This window comes from Schistocerca americana, chromosome 7 (assembly GCF_021461395.2).
Source record: "Schistocerca americana isolate TAMUIC-IGC-003095 chromosome 7, iqSchAmer2.1, whole genome shotgun sequence".
Classification (NCBI taxonomy): domain Eukaryota; kingdom Metazoa; phylum Arthropoda; class Insecta; order Orthoptera; family Acrididae; genus Schistocerca; species Schistocerca americana.
In genome coordinates, this window is record NC_060125.1 from 42,912,700 (window position 1) to 42,929,345 (window position 16,646).

The following is a 16,646-nucleotide window of genomic DNA, read 5'->3' on the forward strand; positions in this document are numbered from 1 at the left end:
CAAAACAAACTTACCATCTGGCAATGTAAGAGATGGGAGGTCATTAGTGTATACAAGAAAAAACAATGGACTCAAGATGGAACCTTGAGGAACACCACATGTAATTAATTCTCCGTCAGATGAAGACTGACTGCTTACTGCACAGGTATTTCACAACGACATTCTTTGTTTCCTGTTAGATAGATAAGACTCAAACCATATCACAGCATAATGTCTATGAGACTCATATATACATCACAAAGACTTATATTCACATGAGAGTGATCTATCATTTTTGCATTATAATGTCCAAGGTTTAGGAAACAAAATAGATGCTTTTGAATCATTTATCACATGGTTGGCTCCACATGTAGTAGTTGTTACCTCGCACCAGACATCAGTAGGTAACATTCACTATTTCAAATCAGAAGGCTATGACCTGACAACACCTTACTGTACAGCACAAAATAAAGGTGATATTGTTTCCATTTACTTGAGAAAAAGTAAGTTTATAATCACCACAGAAAAAGCGCTGTAGATGAAAATTTTTAGTACTTCTGAAATGAATGTTGTGAAGTGCTTCCTTCAGTTTAGAAACTGAGTTGAACTCACGAGGGCTTAAGTCAGGGGAGTGCAGTAGGTGGTATAGCACTTAGCAGCTCCATCAGTCAAAAAAATCAGTAACATCTTGTACTGTACGTGCTTGAACACTGTCCTGCGAAATGATGGTCAAGTCCTGCAGAAAGTGACATCACTTCTGTCTCTATGCTGTTCATTTTTGGATCACAACCTACGACCAGCTTAGAGACAGAAGTGATGACACTTCCTGCAAGACCTGACCATCATTTTGCAGAACAATACTCAAGCATGTACAGTGCAAGCTGTTACTGATTTGTTTAACTGATGGGGCTGCTCAGCCCTATACCACCTACTGCACTCCCCTGACTTAAGCCCTTGTGAGTTCAACTCGATTTCTAAACTGAAGGAAATGCTTCACGGCATTCGCTTCATAACTGCTACAAATTCGTCGGGCAACAGACCACATCGGTCGAACTGTCAACGCAACTGGCACCACTAAGAGTAACCTACAACTTCCACATCGCTGGCAGTGGGTTATACACAATCTGGTGACTACTTTGAAGGTCAGTAAAACTTTGAAACACGTATCTATTTTGTATGAGACGTAAATAAATAGTTGCCACTATTCAAGTTCCAGCCTTCATATATATTGAGTAAGCTAGAAAAATACAGTAGTGGAACTTTTAGCACAGGACAGGAGCATGTAGAGAAACTATTATTATACACAAAAATCAAAATTTCAACAATGTACAATGAGGTAATTGTTAGTATTTTTAATTTCTTGAACAATGGGTGCCATGGCTCATTTTTGTGGGCAGCACACGTTTCTAAAGATTTTCTTCTGAAGAATTTGTAGCCTTGTACTGCTTCTAGAGTTTCCCCAGAAAATTATGTCATACCGAATAACAGATTATAAATAACTGTGGTAGACTATCTATCTTGTGTCCATATGAGTGGCACCAGATAAAATAAACATTGCAAAAGCTAGGGAAAGTAATTTATTTGCCAGGAAGTCTATATGTGTCTTCCAGTTTAAACTTTTATCAAGGTTTGGGCCCAAGAATTTCACATGGCTCACTTCTGTCATCAGTTGATTATTATGGGCTATTTGTACAGGACATATTGCTGGCAATTTAGAGCCAAATTGCATTATCTGCGTCTTAGTGACATTGAGCTTTAGTCCATTTTTATGGAACCAGGATTCCAGTTTCTCCAGAACATTTTCTATACTATCTGGAATCTTTTCTATTGTATCATTTTCTATCAGGACTGAGGTGTCATCTGCGATAAGACTGAATGAGCATCAATATTTAATGGTAAATCATTTATATACAATAAGAACAGGTAAGGACCCAGTATTGAACCCTGTGGAACTCTTTGGGAAATTGTTTTCCATATGGAGTGGTAGTTAACTGAATTTGATGTAAAAATAACTCTATCTTTCCTTTCTGTCAGATAAGAGTTGAATCACTGTAATGCAGTATCTTCAATGCCATAGCTCTTCATTTGTGGAGTAATAATGAGTGGTTCACCTTAGTCAAAGGCATTTGTTAGATCTTAAAATATCCCGGAGACTTTTGTACCCTAGTCTAGTGACGCAGTAGTTTCCCATATCTTCTGGTGATCGCTTTTTAAATAATGGCTTAATCTCTGCATATTTTACGACATCTGGGAAAGACCCATGTTCAAAGGACTGGTTTACAATAATAGTCAGTGGGTATGAAATAATATGACGTACTGCCTAGATTACCATGGTAGGTATTCCATCCTATCCAGCTTAATTTTTGTTTTTTAATGATAATGTTGTGTTTTCCATGTCTTTCTGAGGGATTTTTCTGAATTTTTTTAAAACAAATGTTTTGTATGTCATCCCTATGCCTGAAAATCATATTGTCCTGATGAGCTGTCATGTCTACGTCAGATTTTGCTATATTGACAAAATAGATCATTGAAGCAGTTTGAAATTTCAACATGATTTACAGTAATATCACCCTGAAACCTAATCTGAGAAATTTCTTGACTTTTAACATTGACTCCCAACTCTTGACTTCACAACAGACCAGGCTGCCTTTGTTTTATTTCTTTGTTTGTTTATAAAGATACTATTTGCCAGTTTTTTTTCTGCCAGTATCACTTTTTTGAATATAGTCTTATAGCGCTTAACATAAGTTATAAAATCAGGGTTTCTATTTACTTTGAGCTCATTGTGCAGCTGTCTTTTTCTGGCACTTGAAATTTTTACACCTGGTGTAATCCAATTTTGTTTATTAGTGACTCTCTTTTCATAATATTTTGAGGGAAATGTTTCATTGAATACAACCAAAAACCAATTTAGAAATTTATCAAAATTTTTGTAGCCTAAAGGCCAGCTTATAACACTTATCACACAACAACTCTAAATTTTCTTCGCTAAAATTCCTTCTTACATAAGATTCAGATTTTAGTTTCGCTGTTTTGGGGAGCTCTATAACCAAAGCTGAGTGATCTGATACCCCTAGATCTAGGCAAAATTTCCTTGTATCATCAAACTGATAATTTGTAATAATACTATCTATGCAGGTTGCTGAGTGGAAGTTTTCTCTAGTGCACATAGTAAAGTTTAACTTGAAACCCGATTTTTGGATTAAATCGCAAAATTTTTCTATGTCACAGCTTTCAATTCATGTATTTAAGTTGAAGTCTCCTGCAATCACAATCTCTTTCTTTCTTTCTTTTTAAGTTTATCAAAGAGATACTGAAATTTTTCTAAGAACAACTTAGTAGTAGAACTTCCAGGAATTCTGTAAATTGATATTATCATAGTATTTAAATCACACAGCTCTACACAACAGCTTTCAAAAATACATTTTTCATTTAGATAGCTAAAATCTTCCTTCATTTTAAAGTTTCAGGAGGCATGCAGTAAGATACAGGGGCCGCCATGAGATTTGTGTTTTCTACAAAAGCTGCTGACAAGTTTGAAATTACTAATTTTATTTAGAATGTCTACGCATTCTTTTATGAGCCAGTGTTAAATTTAACCAGACTACATTTATATCTGCCAGTTCAGAAAGTATAACTTGCAGTCCATCAATTTTAGAGTAACCTAGATTTGAACATTTTTCCGCTAAACCATTTATATTTAGATGCAACAAGATAGAATTTTTGAGTTTTTTTTATACTTATAAGGGCCCCACTTGTTCCATTATATTTACAGTTTCCATTTGGATCACCACTTTTGGTTTCTCACCCCTTTTGGAAGTTTTCAGTTTTCCTTGCTTTTAATGATTCTGCAGATGTATATGATCATTTTGCTGAAAGTCATTAAACCTAACCTATTCAAATGCAGCCCATCCTTTCCCAGACACTTACCACTTACAAATTTATTTGAGTCTACAAAAATTGCACCCAGCTTGTCGCACTGTTCCCTGATTCCACTGTTTATCTTATTTATGTATGTATCACTTACTGACCATCTGTGTAAAATTGCACGAATGACGATTTTTGAATTTGCAAACACACTTTTTGCTGAGCAGATCAAGTTCTGTGTTTCACTGATTATTTTTTCCTCACTGCTGTTCCAGATGGAATTTTTTCTGACATGAATGAAAACACCTTCATATTTGTCCTTTTTTTTCAGTTTCACTTCATTTCAAATTTAGAATATTTTGAAAGTGTCTGCTAACCTGATGCGATTGGATTCCAGGACGAACATCGATTTCACAGCCTGGAGCTGTAACATTTTTCAGTACGGAGTCATCAACAACAAGAAAGTACCTTTTTTCAGTCGGTTTTGCTGCAGCACTTCCACGTTTGTCCTTTTTGCAGGTCACTGTTTCCCATTTATATTGGTTTACAGATGGTCCGGTGGGTGGGTTTTCTACATTGTTTCTTATCACATTTCACACACCATGTTTATTAATAGTAACCTCACACTTTTTGAAGATGATTTAGTTATCTACAATGAAGTTATGTCTGAAAGAAGCTGCAAACATATCACTCATGCTACCCACTGTAGAATACTGCTCAAGAGTGTGGACCCATTCAAAATAAGACTATGAGGGATTTTGAACATATACAGAAAAGAGCTGCACAAATAGTCACAGGTTTGTCTGATCCATGGAAAAGTGTCAAAGTGATGGTGAAGAAAGTGAACTGGCAGACTCTTAAAGACAGACATAATCAATCCTGAGAAAGACTACTTACCAAGTTTCAAGAACAGGCTATAAATGATGACTCTGGGAATATACTACAACTCCTTCTGTATTGCTCCCACAGGAATCATGAAGACAAGATAAGATTAATTACAGCGCACACAGAGGATTCAGACAGTTATTCTTCCCACATTCCATATGTAAATTAAATGACAAGAAACCCCAATAACTGGTGCAATTGGACACACCCCATGCCGTGCACTTCGTAGTGGTTTGCAGAGTGTAGCTGTAGATGTAGAAGTAGTTGTAGTCAAATCCTTGCACAAAAATGAGGACGTTAGGCATGTGCAGAACCATAGATCTATTGCCCTCACCTTAACATTTAGCAAACTGATTAAGGAAATATTGTTACAAGGAATCTTGGAACATTACTACAATGTTGACATATTAGGTGATATCCAGGATGGTTTAAGGAAAGATCAAAGTATCGTGTCAGCAGGAGTACAATCTGTCCATTACGGACTTGAAAAAATAAATGAAAAGCTCCAAACAGTAGGAGTATTCCAGGAACTGTAAAAATAATACATCACAATGCACTACCATCAAAAATTGTGATTTATAGAATTCTTGGTTGTCCGGCTGGGTCACATCATAATTCCTCCACGATATTTTGGCAAACAGATGTGCTGCCATCTTTGGGAGGTCCCTGATAAATGGTGTGCTGCTCCTCTCGGCATCTTATATAAGTTTGCCAGTAGCTACTCTATCACTTCGCTTCTTTCACTGTCCATAAGGCCACTGTAGCGAATGGTGGTGACGACGGAGGAAATGGCACCTAAGTCTGCGCACGGCCTGCAGTGTCCGTGCTACTGCCGCCAGGTGCAAACGCCACCATCTGGAAACGCCTCTTTCTTTCGAGGTTCTATGCAGGGTTCTACAACTTACTGAGTTGCGGGACACTATCCTACTTAATTAGACCATTTTTCAGTCTGCTTTCTATGGCCTCTTTAATCACACAATTTGAGACAGAGGAGGACTGCCCGAGTACTTTGGTAATCCATAGTGTGACCACTTCCTACACTGTGGTCAGCCATGGCTGATTTGGAGCTCTGGTGTAGTTTATGTTCACAGTACCTCTCTTATACCGTGTGAATGGTTTTCCCAATGTATGTTTTGCTGCACTAACAGGGAATTTGGTAAACATCTGGTTTGCAGAGACCTAGATCTTCATAGCAGAGTTAAGTTTTCACAGGAGGTTGAAAAACACATTTTACACTGTGCCACTTTAGGATTCTGCTGATTTCTCTGAAAGTATTTCTGGAAAACAGTATGCACGCCAGTGATTTGTATTTTGTTTTCTGCTGTTGCCTTGGGACAGTATGTTTGAATGTATCTATTATCTGCTTGTTGCTGTACCCATTTGTTCAAATGTCATCTGGAGGTGCTTCAGCTCAGCTGGATGGCTACTTTTGTTGCAGATTGATCATACAATGATATAGCAATGTCAGTGCTTGAGAAAGGATTCTACTTCGCCCTGACTCCAGCATCACTACTGATTGTGGACATCGTAAGCAGTGTGGAACAGGCCATCTATGCTCTATTGGCGGATTAGGCTGAAGAAATATGCTGTGAATCGTGTCATGTGCTCACCAGGACTGCACCGTAGAGGGGTAACCTTTCAAATGTAGAGAGAGTTGCTATCTGCAAGCTACATAACGATCCTGAGCTGGTCGTCATGCCTCCTGACAGAGGGAACTCTACAGTATAGCTCCTACACTCAGAATATAACCAGAAAGTGTACGAACTTCTTGATGACGTAGCGCACCGGATGACAGAAGTAGACCTGACAAGCCACCCCCAGAGAAGAACCTAAGAACTTCTTTGAAGTACCTTACATGTGAAAACTGTCAAAAAGCTTTGACCGTGAGGTGCTGCACCACCACGACTGTATGGGATGCCAAAGGCCCGCAAAGAAAATATCTACCTGTGTCCAATAGTAAAACAGAAGCAGCAACATATGGGCTAGCTAAACACCTGACAGCTCTTCTGAATACATCTGTGGGAAAATGCAAACATCACATTCACAATTCCACTCACTTTGTAAAATAGCTGCAAAAACTTAGCCTCCACGATTTTGACCTGTTGGTGAGTTTCGATGTAGTGTCCCTCTTCACTAGGGTACCACTGAAGGACTCCATGGAATTGCCAAGCAAGAAATTGCTTTGAGTTTGTACTTACTTCAATGTATTTCCTGTTCAATGGAAATTACTATGAACAGAGAGATTGTGTCACCAGTTGTGGTGAATTTATTCACGGAGAAGTTCGAGGAGAAGGCTCTGGAACAAGTTCAATAAAACCGACTTGTTTCTATTGCTACATACATGACATGTTTGTCATTTGGCCACATGGACAGGGCAACTTAAGTGAACTTCTCCAACATCTCAACTCACTGCATCACAACATACAATTTACGATGGAGGTAGAACAGGATGGTACGCTTCCACTTCTTGACGTTTCAGTGAAATAGAAACCTGATGGCAAGCTGGGACACAGTGTGTATAGGAAGTCTATACATACTGATATGTATCTGCATGCCTCCAGAAGCCATCACAACTCGCAGCATGAAAGCATTTTATGCATCCTTGTTCATAGGAGCTGAGCTGAAGCACCCCAAGACAACATTCAGAAGAAATAGGTACAGCAATAAGCAGTTAAGACATGCATCAAGACAGACTGTTGCAAGGCAACACCAGGAAAAAGAAAAAGAAGAATACAAATCACTGGCATGCATAAGTGCATACCATTCGTCAGAGACACCTCCATAAAAATTGGCAGGATCCTAGAGTGACACAATGTAAAATTTCTATTTCAGCCTCTTGTGAAAACCTTGACTCTATTAGACTCAGTAAAGAATGATCTAGGCCTCAAAATCATGTGTTTACCAAATGCCCTGCTAGTGCAGCACACCATACATTAGTGGAACCATTTGCACAGTAGAAGAGAGGTGTCGTGAACAATGCCATACTGAACAACAGCAGGCCACCATATCAGCTGATGTTGACCATAGTATGAAAACTGGCCATACTAAGGATTACAAAAACACCAAAATACTTAGGCAATCCTCCTCCTCCTCCTGAGACTGAATAATTAAAGGGGCCATCAAAATCAGACTGTAAGATGGTCTAATTAATAAAGATAGTGACCTACAACTCAGTCAGGTGTAGAACCCAACACTGAACCTGAAAAGAAAGAGGTGTTCCCAGATGGTGGTGTCCTCGCCTGATGGTGGTAGTGCAGATACTGCAGACCAGAGCACAAGCCAAGCTTCCCCCACCACCGCTACCATCTGCCACGTCGACCACACAGACAGTTAGGTGGTGGAGGGGGTAATGACCAAAATATATAGGATGCCAATAGGAGCAGCACAGTATTCAGGAAGGACCACCTGAAGATGGCAACATGTCTGTTTGCTGAAATGTTGTGGAGGAATTATGACATGACCCAGCAGCACATTTCTATAAGTAAGCAATATGCTGAGGAAACATCAAGTCGCAAAAATTGTGATCACTGGTATCGCTGGAAAACTCATGCAATTGTTAGAAACAGATTTAAAAATTAGATAACAGTTTAAAGAAATTAAGTATCATAATGGAAAAGTACTGAAGAGGAGACTGTCAGGAATAAGAAGTATACATTTTGGTGTCCTCTGGGCTCCATTTTATCGCTACCATTCATGTGTTGTGTAAATGATTTTCCAAGTCCTCTAGATAATAAGTATTTTACCATTACGCATGCCGATGACACGTCTAGTGTCTGTTGTATGGACGCTAAGCCCTGCCTTAGTAAGGAAACGCAAAACTTTATTGAAAAACCAAGAGCTCAGTTTGAAAGAGACAACTTAAAAAATTAGCACGTGCACTTCAAACTGAGTGGTACAAATAGGAAAAATATTGTGAATAATAAAATTCTGTCAAAAATCTATTCAGAATGCAAAATTTTGGGTTTATATATAGATGATAGATATCATACACATTTTGCTTTATTTTAAAGCATCTTCATTGGCCAATGTAACAATATGGTTTCTCTTAGAATTCTGTTTGCTAGGACCATGAATAGTTCTCATGCTTTAACTTGCTGCTATTAAACAGTTTTTACTTATTATTATTTCTCGTGTTTTTTTCTTTTATTTGTTTTCTACTTAATTCTTTATGTCCTCTTACACTCATGTACTAAATTGTTTGCATAGCACTTCACTGATATGAAATATATTTATGTTTTCATGTTTTGTAGGTACACTGCCATCCCATAATCTCATGTACTATGTTTTGATACCGCCGGACACAGTCATCTTTTGTTTTGTTTTGGTAACTTTGGGAGCATCTCTCTATTGCTTTTGTATGCCAGCAATGTTTATATTTTCCAACTGGTGCGTGTGTTTGAGGCTGAATCTCTCTATTTTCATGTCTGTATCTATTGTGGTAGGGTTGTGGTTTTCTTGCCGGAGGTGTTCTGCAAATGTTGAATGGCTGGTGCCATATTTCCATACTCTTTTATGTTCTTTATAACTTATATGAAACATTCTGCTGGTCTGTCCTAAGTAAAGAACATGACAACTCTTACATTAAGGGGTAAATACCAGATTTTTTATATACGTCAATGTATCCTCCTTGTTTACACATTTCTGAGTGATTGCTTTGGTAAGATAATTTTATTCCTTGTTTCTTAAGGATTTTACCAACTCTGTGTGTCACTTGGTTCCTGTATGTCAGTGTGTACCAGATCGTGTGTTGAGTATCAGTGCAGTGTGTTGTTGCATAGTAATGGTATTGTTGATGGGTTGCAAAGAGAATATTAACCTACACAACTTGGAAAAAATTATCACTGTACCTTAATTTGGAAACTCTAAAGGCTGTATATACTGGATTAGCCAATCCTTTCTTGTCTTATGGACTACTACTAATATAGCACTTACATAAAAAGGGTTTTCATACTGTAGTAGAGAGCCTTGAGGATCATAGTTAAAATGAGGACGATCTGGTAAAAGTCTACTTGCTAGTTTCAACTGTGGGCAGTTTATGCCATGTATATGCTAGAAACCAATATGCTATTGACGATTACAAATAGAAACATGGAAATTCACACATATGATACAATGCAAAAAAATAATCTTAACAGTTTAACAGCAAAAAGCCCATACATCACAAGAGCTGCTTTTTATAATTTGTCACCAAAATATCTTAAGATACTGACAAGAGATGCCTTTAAAAAGTGACTTACGCAGTGGCTTTCCCATAAATGTCCATATAACTTCGATTAATATGAATAATAAGGTAAGCAATCCTAGAAATATATATAGTAGTAATGTGCATATAAAACTAACTGTTCACCATGGAATGAATTAATGTCCTACTGTCTGAATTATTTAACTGTGTAATTGTAGTATATTATAAAAATTACTGTAGCTTCATATATGTGTGTCTGAATGTTTTATAGCTCTACTACTCATAAACACATACACACACACACACACACACACACACACACACACACACACAATATAATAGAAAGAAACATTCCACATGGGAAAAATATATTAAATAATGCTGTGACTTACCAAATGGGAAAGCGCTGGTAGATAGACACAATAAAAAATACACAAACACACACACAAATATCAAGCTTTCACAACCCACAGTTGCCTCATCAGGAAAGAGGGAAGGAGAGGGAAAGACGAAAGGATGTGGGTTTTAAGGGAGAGGGTAAGGAGTCATTCCAATCCCGGGAGCGGAAAGACTTACCTTAGGGGGAGAAAGGGACAGGTACACACTCGCGCGCACACACACACACACACACACACATATCCATTCGCACATATACAGACACAAGCACACACATGTCTCATGTAACACGTCACAGAAACCACCAGCAAAACCTTAGCCTGTGTTCATAGTCAGCCACAGGATTTAGGTCTTGAAAAGGGTGGAAACTGAATGGATGCCGACAGACATCCCTCAAAATCTCCCAGACTAACTGATGAGTGACGCCCATGTCGTGTCCAACTGCTTGAATACTTGTCGTAGGTGCTTCCTCAAAGTGCTCAAGAACATTCTCTTCAAATGCAGCATCCCGCTGTGTTCGAGGTCTTCCAGCATAAACATGATATCCCGCTAATGAGCCTGTTTCACCAAATCGCCGGTGAATTGCTGTAAACGTTTGCAGGTATGGGTAGCATTTTGCTGGGTACCATTCCTCATACAACCATTGAGCTTCATGCGCATTACCATCAACTAGTCCATAAACAAAACCCATATCTTGTTGTTCTTCAAATGAATACTGTACTACCATGCCTACTGTATGACTAAATCACAGGTGAAGTGTGTGTGTTCTGAAGCGAAGCTTTCATGTGAATGCCTCTGACGTGAGTGGAGACAAACAGCAAGATCTATTCAACATGTGTGCATATCACATTCGGGCAGTGACGGAGCAAGGGACGTTTGCATGTGTGAACCGACAACCATAGTACTACAGGGCAATCCCATGACCAATCGGAGTGTGTGGCGCCAAGTTTCTGTAGTCTAAAAATTATGCGTTGTCGACCTACACAGCATTAGTAATTTTGGTAAAACAACGATGCTGTAACTTACCAAATGAGAAAGCGATGGATGTTGATAGACACGATAAAAAACACACAAACACACACACAAATTTCAAGCTTTCGCAACCCAAGGTTGCTTCATCTGATGAAGCAACCTTGAGTTGCGACCTTGAGTTGCGAAAGCTTGAAATTTGTGTGTGTGTTTGTGTGTTTTTTATTGTGTCTATCAACATACCATGGCTTTCTCATTTGGTAAGTTACAGCATCGTTGTTTTACCAAAATTACTAATGCTGTGTACGTCGACAATGCATCATTTTTAGACTACAGAAACTTGGCGCCACACACTCCGATTGGTCATGGGATTGCCCTGTAGTACTATGGTTGGTATGTTGAGAGACACGATAAAAAACACACAAACACACGCACAAATTTCAAGCTTTCGCACCCCAAGGTTGCTTCATCTGATGAAGCAACCTTGAGTTGCGAAAGCTTGAAATTTGTGTGTGTGTTTGTGTGTTTTTTATCGTGTCTATCAACATACCATCGCTTTCTCGTTTGGTAAGTTACAGTATCTTTATTTTTAATATATATTTTTCCCATGTGGAATGTTTCCCTCTATTTTATGTGTGTGTGTGTGGGGGGGAGTGGGGAGTGGGGGAGGGGGGGCTGTGTTTGGGTGTGGGTGTGAATGTTTTATAAATCTACCACTCGTAAAAAATTTTAACTAATCATTCAGTATTCTCAATTATGTGTACATTCAAAACAATGATAAGATTTCAATTTTTACATAGCATAAAATCAAATTACGACACTGTTTCTGCATAATTACACCAGTAATTTGGAATTAATAGAAGAACACCAAATCCACTTGTAAGTGGAGATATCTTGTAGTCAAGGACCAGCTGAAAACTTAGAAGACTGGATTTAAAAACAGCTCTCTGAAAGTATGGCAAATACACAATTATTCAAAACTGTTGTTGAAAACACATATCTGACAACAAGCAAAGAATTAAATACAACAGCAAATAATTACACATATTTGCAAAGCTCACTTACCAATACATGAATGTCCAGAAGGTGACAAGACATACCCCGGATAGCAGTCACATCGAAAGGAACCATCCATATTTGTGCACTTCCCATGTGCACACATACCTGTTTCTTCACATTCATTGTGATCTGAAATGAATAAACAAAAGCCACTAAATACCAGACAATGTTAGAAAAAATGCAGTAAATCTTGAGAATATGAATAAAGATAACACATGATGTCATCATTTAAAAATATCTTTATTTCACTTCCCATTCCAATAGCAAAGTTAGGAAGTTATTATTGTTTTTATTTCAACACAGTAGCCATATTATTCAGACTACCACAGTAAGAGAGGGGCAGTGATAGAAATATAAGCAGAATCAGACTACCACAGTAAGAGAGGGGCAGTGATGAAATATAAGCAGAATCACATCGAGACAAATTGATCTAATGCACTGGACACAATTTTCAAGCAGTGAATGAGAAACAAATACAACAGCAGCTGATAACCTGTCTCCCTCCCTCCCAAAAGAAAAACACATGGGCTAGCACATTTGCATCCCCACAGAGCATTATCACAAGAATAACTTTTGATTCCTGTATCATATCCTCACACACCCCTAAAAAGCTCCGATCATGCCCAGGAACCAGCTGCAAAGGAGCATCCCCCTCATCACCCGATATCCTCCTGCGCTGGAACAACAGAACCATATCCTTTGGTAGAGCTTCATTTACTTATCATCATGCCTGGAAATGAGGAACAACCTACTCACATTCCTTCTCACTCTTACAAAACTGTATTCTGCAGTCCAACCGATCCTAGACCATCCTTAATACACCTATTCCTAACCCCTTGTCACATTGTCAATACCTTGTCCAATACACCTACCTGGCACATCCTACTCAGTCCTATCATAGGCCTTGCTTATCCTGTCAGAGGCAGGGCAACTTGTGAAAGCAATTATACCATATACAAGATCTGCTGTAATTTATTTTATCTGAGCATGACCACCAACCATTGTCTATCCAAATGAATGAGCACCACAAAACCATGGCTGAGAGCACAGAAAACACCCATTGAAAAACACAATGCTGAGCACAACATGCAGGATTTCAATAGCTACTTTGCAACTCGTGTCATGTAGATCCTTCTCCTCAATACCAGCTTTTTTGTACTATGTAGAAGGGAGTTGTTCTTGCAACCTGTCCTTTTCTGCAGTAATCCCCCCGATCTGAGTCTCCAGTAGCCCTCTGCCCTACATCCACCTCCATCCTACCCCACAACCCTGACTTGGTCATCCTGCATCCATGTCATCTTTTCCACAGTCTCCCTCTCCCTCTGTTCAATCATCCCCTCCTGACCCACTCCTCTACATCATTCTGCAAATGTGCATGACTCCCTCTGCATATGGGCAGAGTGAACTCGCCGGTGTCACATCCTGTACCATGCACCTGCTACCTCTCTCTCCCCTAAGCATCAGCCACCCTTCTCCAAACCACTCTCCCAATGCCCACTTCCCATTCCACCCAATGCCACTCCTGACTGGTCGAGCCTCAGTGCTGGCGCAATCTGGTTGGCTGGGACAATGTAGCTGTACAGGTGTGTGTGTGTGTGTGTGTGTGTGTGTGTGTGTGTGTGTGTGTAAGGTTTCTTCACATTTACTTTGACTTCTGGCCACTTCTCACTCACTGTGGAAATAAATTTACCTGATATTATCTGCCCTACTCATTTTAAACGTCAGCATGGTAAAAAAAGAAAATCACTGGAAAGATGTTAATCAGCACTATTTCTAAATCACAGCTTTGCCTTGACAACAAAAAGCGCTTTTACTTTTACTGGTTAAAGGATATGACTTTTTAAAATTGTATGTTAAGCTAAAGAAAAATTGTGATTTGTATTTTATTCGACCATCATGAAGCTAGTCTTGATTACAAATGAATGCTTGTAAGGTTACAAGTAATTATAGCTCTGCACTTGTTGTAATATGTCTATGATATGTTTCCAATACCTATACAGAATTTTCCATCTGATGACACATCAAATCCAGGAAGGCATTCACAAGTAAAGCTTCCAGGAGAGTTGATGCAGCGGCCTCCCTGACAGTAGCCTTCAGCGCACTCATCGATATCTGTTGAAGAAAAGATGAAGAAAATTACATTTTTCTTAATCACTGTTATTTTACACAGCTGTAACTTATATTTATTGTGACTGAAAACAAAGTATGTCTAGCCTGGTAACATAAAACTAAGTTCCTCTGACTACCAAGGAATGAAAGCTACAAATTTAATGATTCACGAAAGTACGAGGCCAACATTCCTCACTTGCGAAGAGTGGAACAAAATCAATATCGTGACTCATGAACTATTACAATCAAAGGCTCCTTCTCATATTAAGAAGAAGAAGAAAATAGTATGTGGCACACATTCACATCTGTACACCTGAGACCACATTACAATGTGCACGGCAGCAGGAGGAGGAGGGACTTACTTCACATGCTACTCTCATTTCCTCCCTTTTGTTCCATTTGAAAATGGTGTGTAAGAATAATGAGTGCTAATAAGCCTGTCTATGAACTCATGTTTATCTCACTTTGCAGTCATAGTCATTTGTTGATGTATATGGGATGAAGTAATGTGTTACTTATCCCTGCGAGGCACAATGTTTCTCTCAAAGGGCTGGCCACCAGAGTTTAATAATATGTCCTTGATGCTTTCATGCATGGTAATAAAACTTTTGATGAAAAAGGCTACTGTTCTCCGAATCTCTGCTACCTCCTCTATTAATCTCACCTGCTGAGAATACCAGATTGATGAACAGTACTCAAAAGTCATATGAAGGAGAGTTTTCTCAGTTACCTACTTTGTGAATGAATTATAGTTTTTTAAACAATGGAAAATCTGGGGTGGAATGTAACAATATAATGAAAAGGATAGTTGCTACTCGCCATATAGCGAAGATGGTGAGTTGCACAAAGGCGCAACAAAAAGACTGTCAGAAAGTTAGCTTTTGACCAATAAGGCCTTTGTCAAAAGAACATACACACATGTACACACTCACGCAAATGCAACTCACACGCAAATGGCAACAGTTTCTGGCAGCTGGAAGCAGACTGTGAGCAGCAGGGCATTATGGGAGAGCCAACTGGGTGAGGGTAAGGAGGAGGCTGGGGTGGGAGGGGGAGGGGGAGAGTGGCATAGGGATGGGGGACAGTAAAGTGCTGCTGGGAGCGTACAGGGATGAGATAGAGAGTGGAGCAGATAGGTGCAGTTGGGATGTTAGACGGAGAGTGAGGGAGACGGAGGGGGGAGGGTTAGGTTAGTGGAAAAGGAGAGAAGTAAAAAAACTCAGTGCATTGGTGAAATAGATGGCTGTGTAGTGCTGGAGTGGCAACAGGGAAGTGGCTGATGGGTAAGGACACTGACTCATGAAGGTTGAAACCAGGAAGGTTACGGGAACATAGGATATATTGCAAGGAGAGTTTCCACGTGCACAATTCAGTAAAAGCTGGTGTTAGTAAGATTCAGATGGCACAGGCTGTAAAGCAGTCATTGAAATGAAGGACATCGTGTTGAGTGACATGTTCAGCAACAGAGTGGCCCAGTTATTTCTTGGCCACAGTTTGTTGGTGGCCATTCATGATGACGGAGAACAGACAGCTTGTTGGTTGTCATGGCCACATAGAATGCAGCACAGTGGCACCAGCTTAGCTTGTAAATCACATGATTGGTTTCACAGGTAGCCTTGCCTTTGACGGATAGGTGATGTCTGAGAAAGAGATGGTGGTGGGAGGATGTGTGGGACAGGTCTTGCATCTAAGTCTATTACAGGGCTATGAGTCATGATGCATGGGGTTGGGTGCAGGAGTGTGTAGGGTTGGATGAGGATATTGTGTAGGTTCAGTGGGTGGCAGAATACCACTGTGGGAGGAGTGTGGAAGATAGTGGATAGGACATTTCTCATTCCAGGGCATGACGAGAGGTAGTCGAAATTCTGATGGAGAATTAACTCAGTTGCTGTGAGGTACTGAATCACAAGGGGAATACTCCTCTGTGGCCAGATGGTGGGGCTTCGGGAGGTGTTGGGTGACTGGAAAGATAAGGCATAGGAGACCTGTTTTGCACAAGTTGGGAGGATTATTACGATCTGTGAAGGCCTCAGTGAGACCAACAGCATATTTCAAGAGGGACTGTTCGTCACTACAGATGCGACAGCCATGGGTGGCTAGGCTGTATGCAAGGGACTTCTTGGTATGGAACGGGTGCCAGCTGCCAAAGGGCAGATATTGCTGGTGGTATGTTTGATATGGACAGAGGTACTGATATAGC

The 16,646-nt window shown here is 39.6% G+C and overlaps 1 protein-coding gene across 1 annotated transcript in view; it reads right to left on the reverse strand.

Moving 5' to 3' along the window:
* Window positions 1-16,646, reverse strand: part of LOC124622681 (fibrillin-2-like) — a 631,069-nt gene that overhangs the window by 278,896 nt on the left and 335,527 nt on the right. Inside the window, 2 exon segments of the mRNA XM_047148470.1 lie at window positions 12,344-12,466; window positions 14,330-14,449. Of these exon segments, the coding sequence (XP_047004426.1) occupies window positions 12,344-12,466; window positions 14,330-14,449 (243 nt within the window).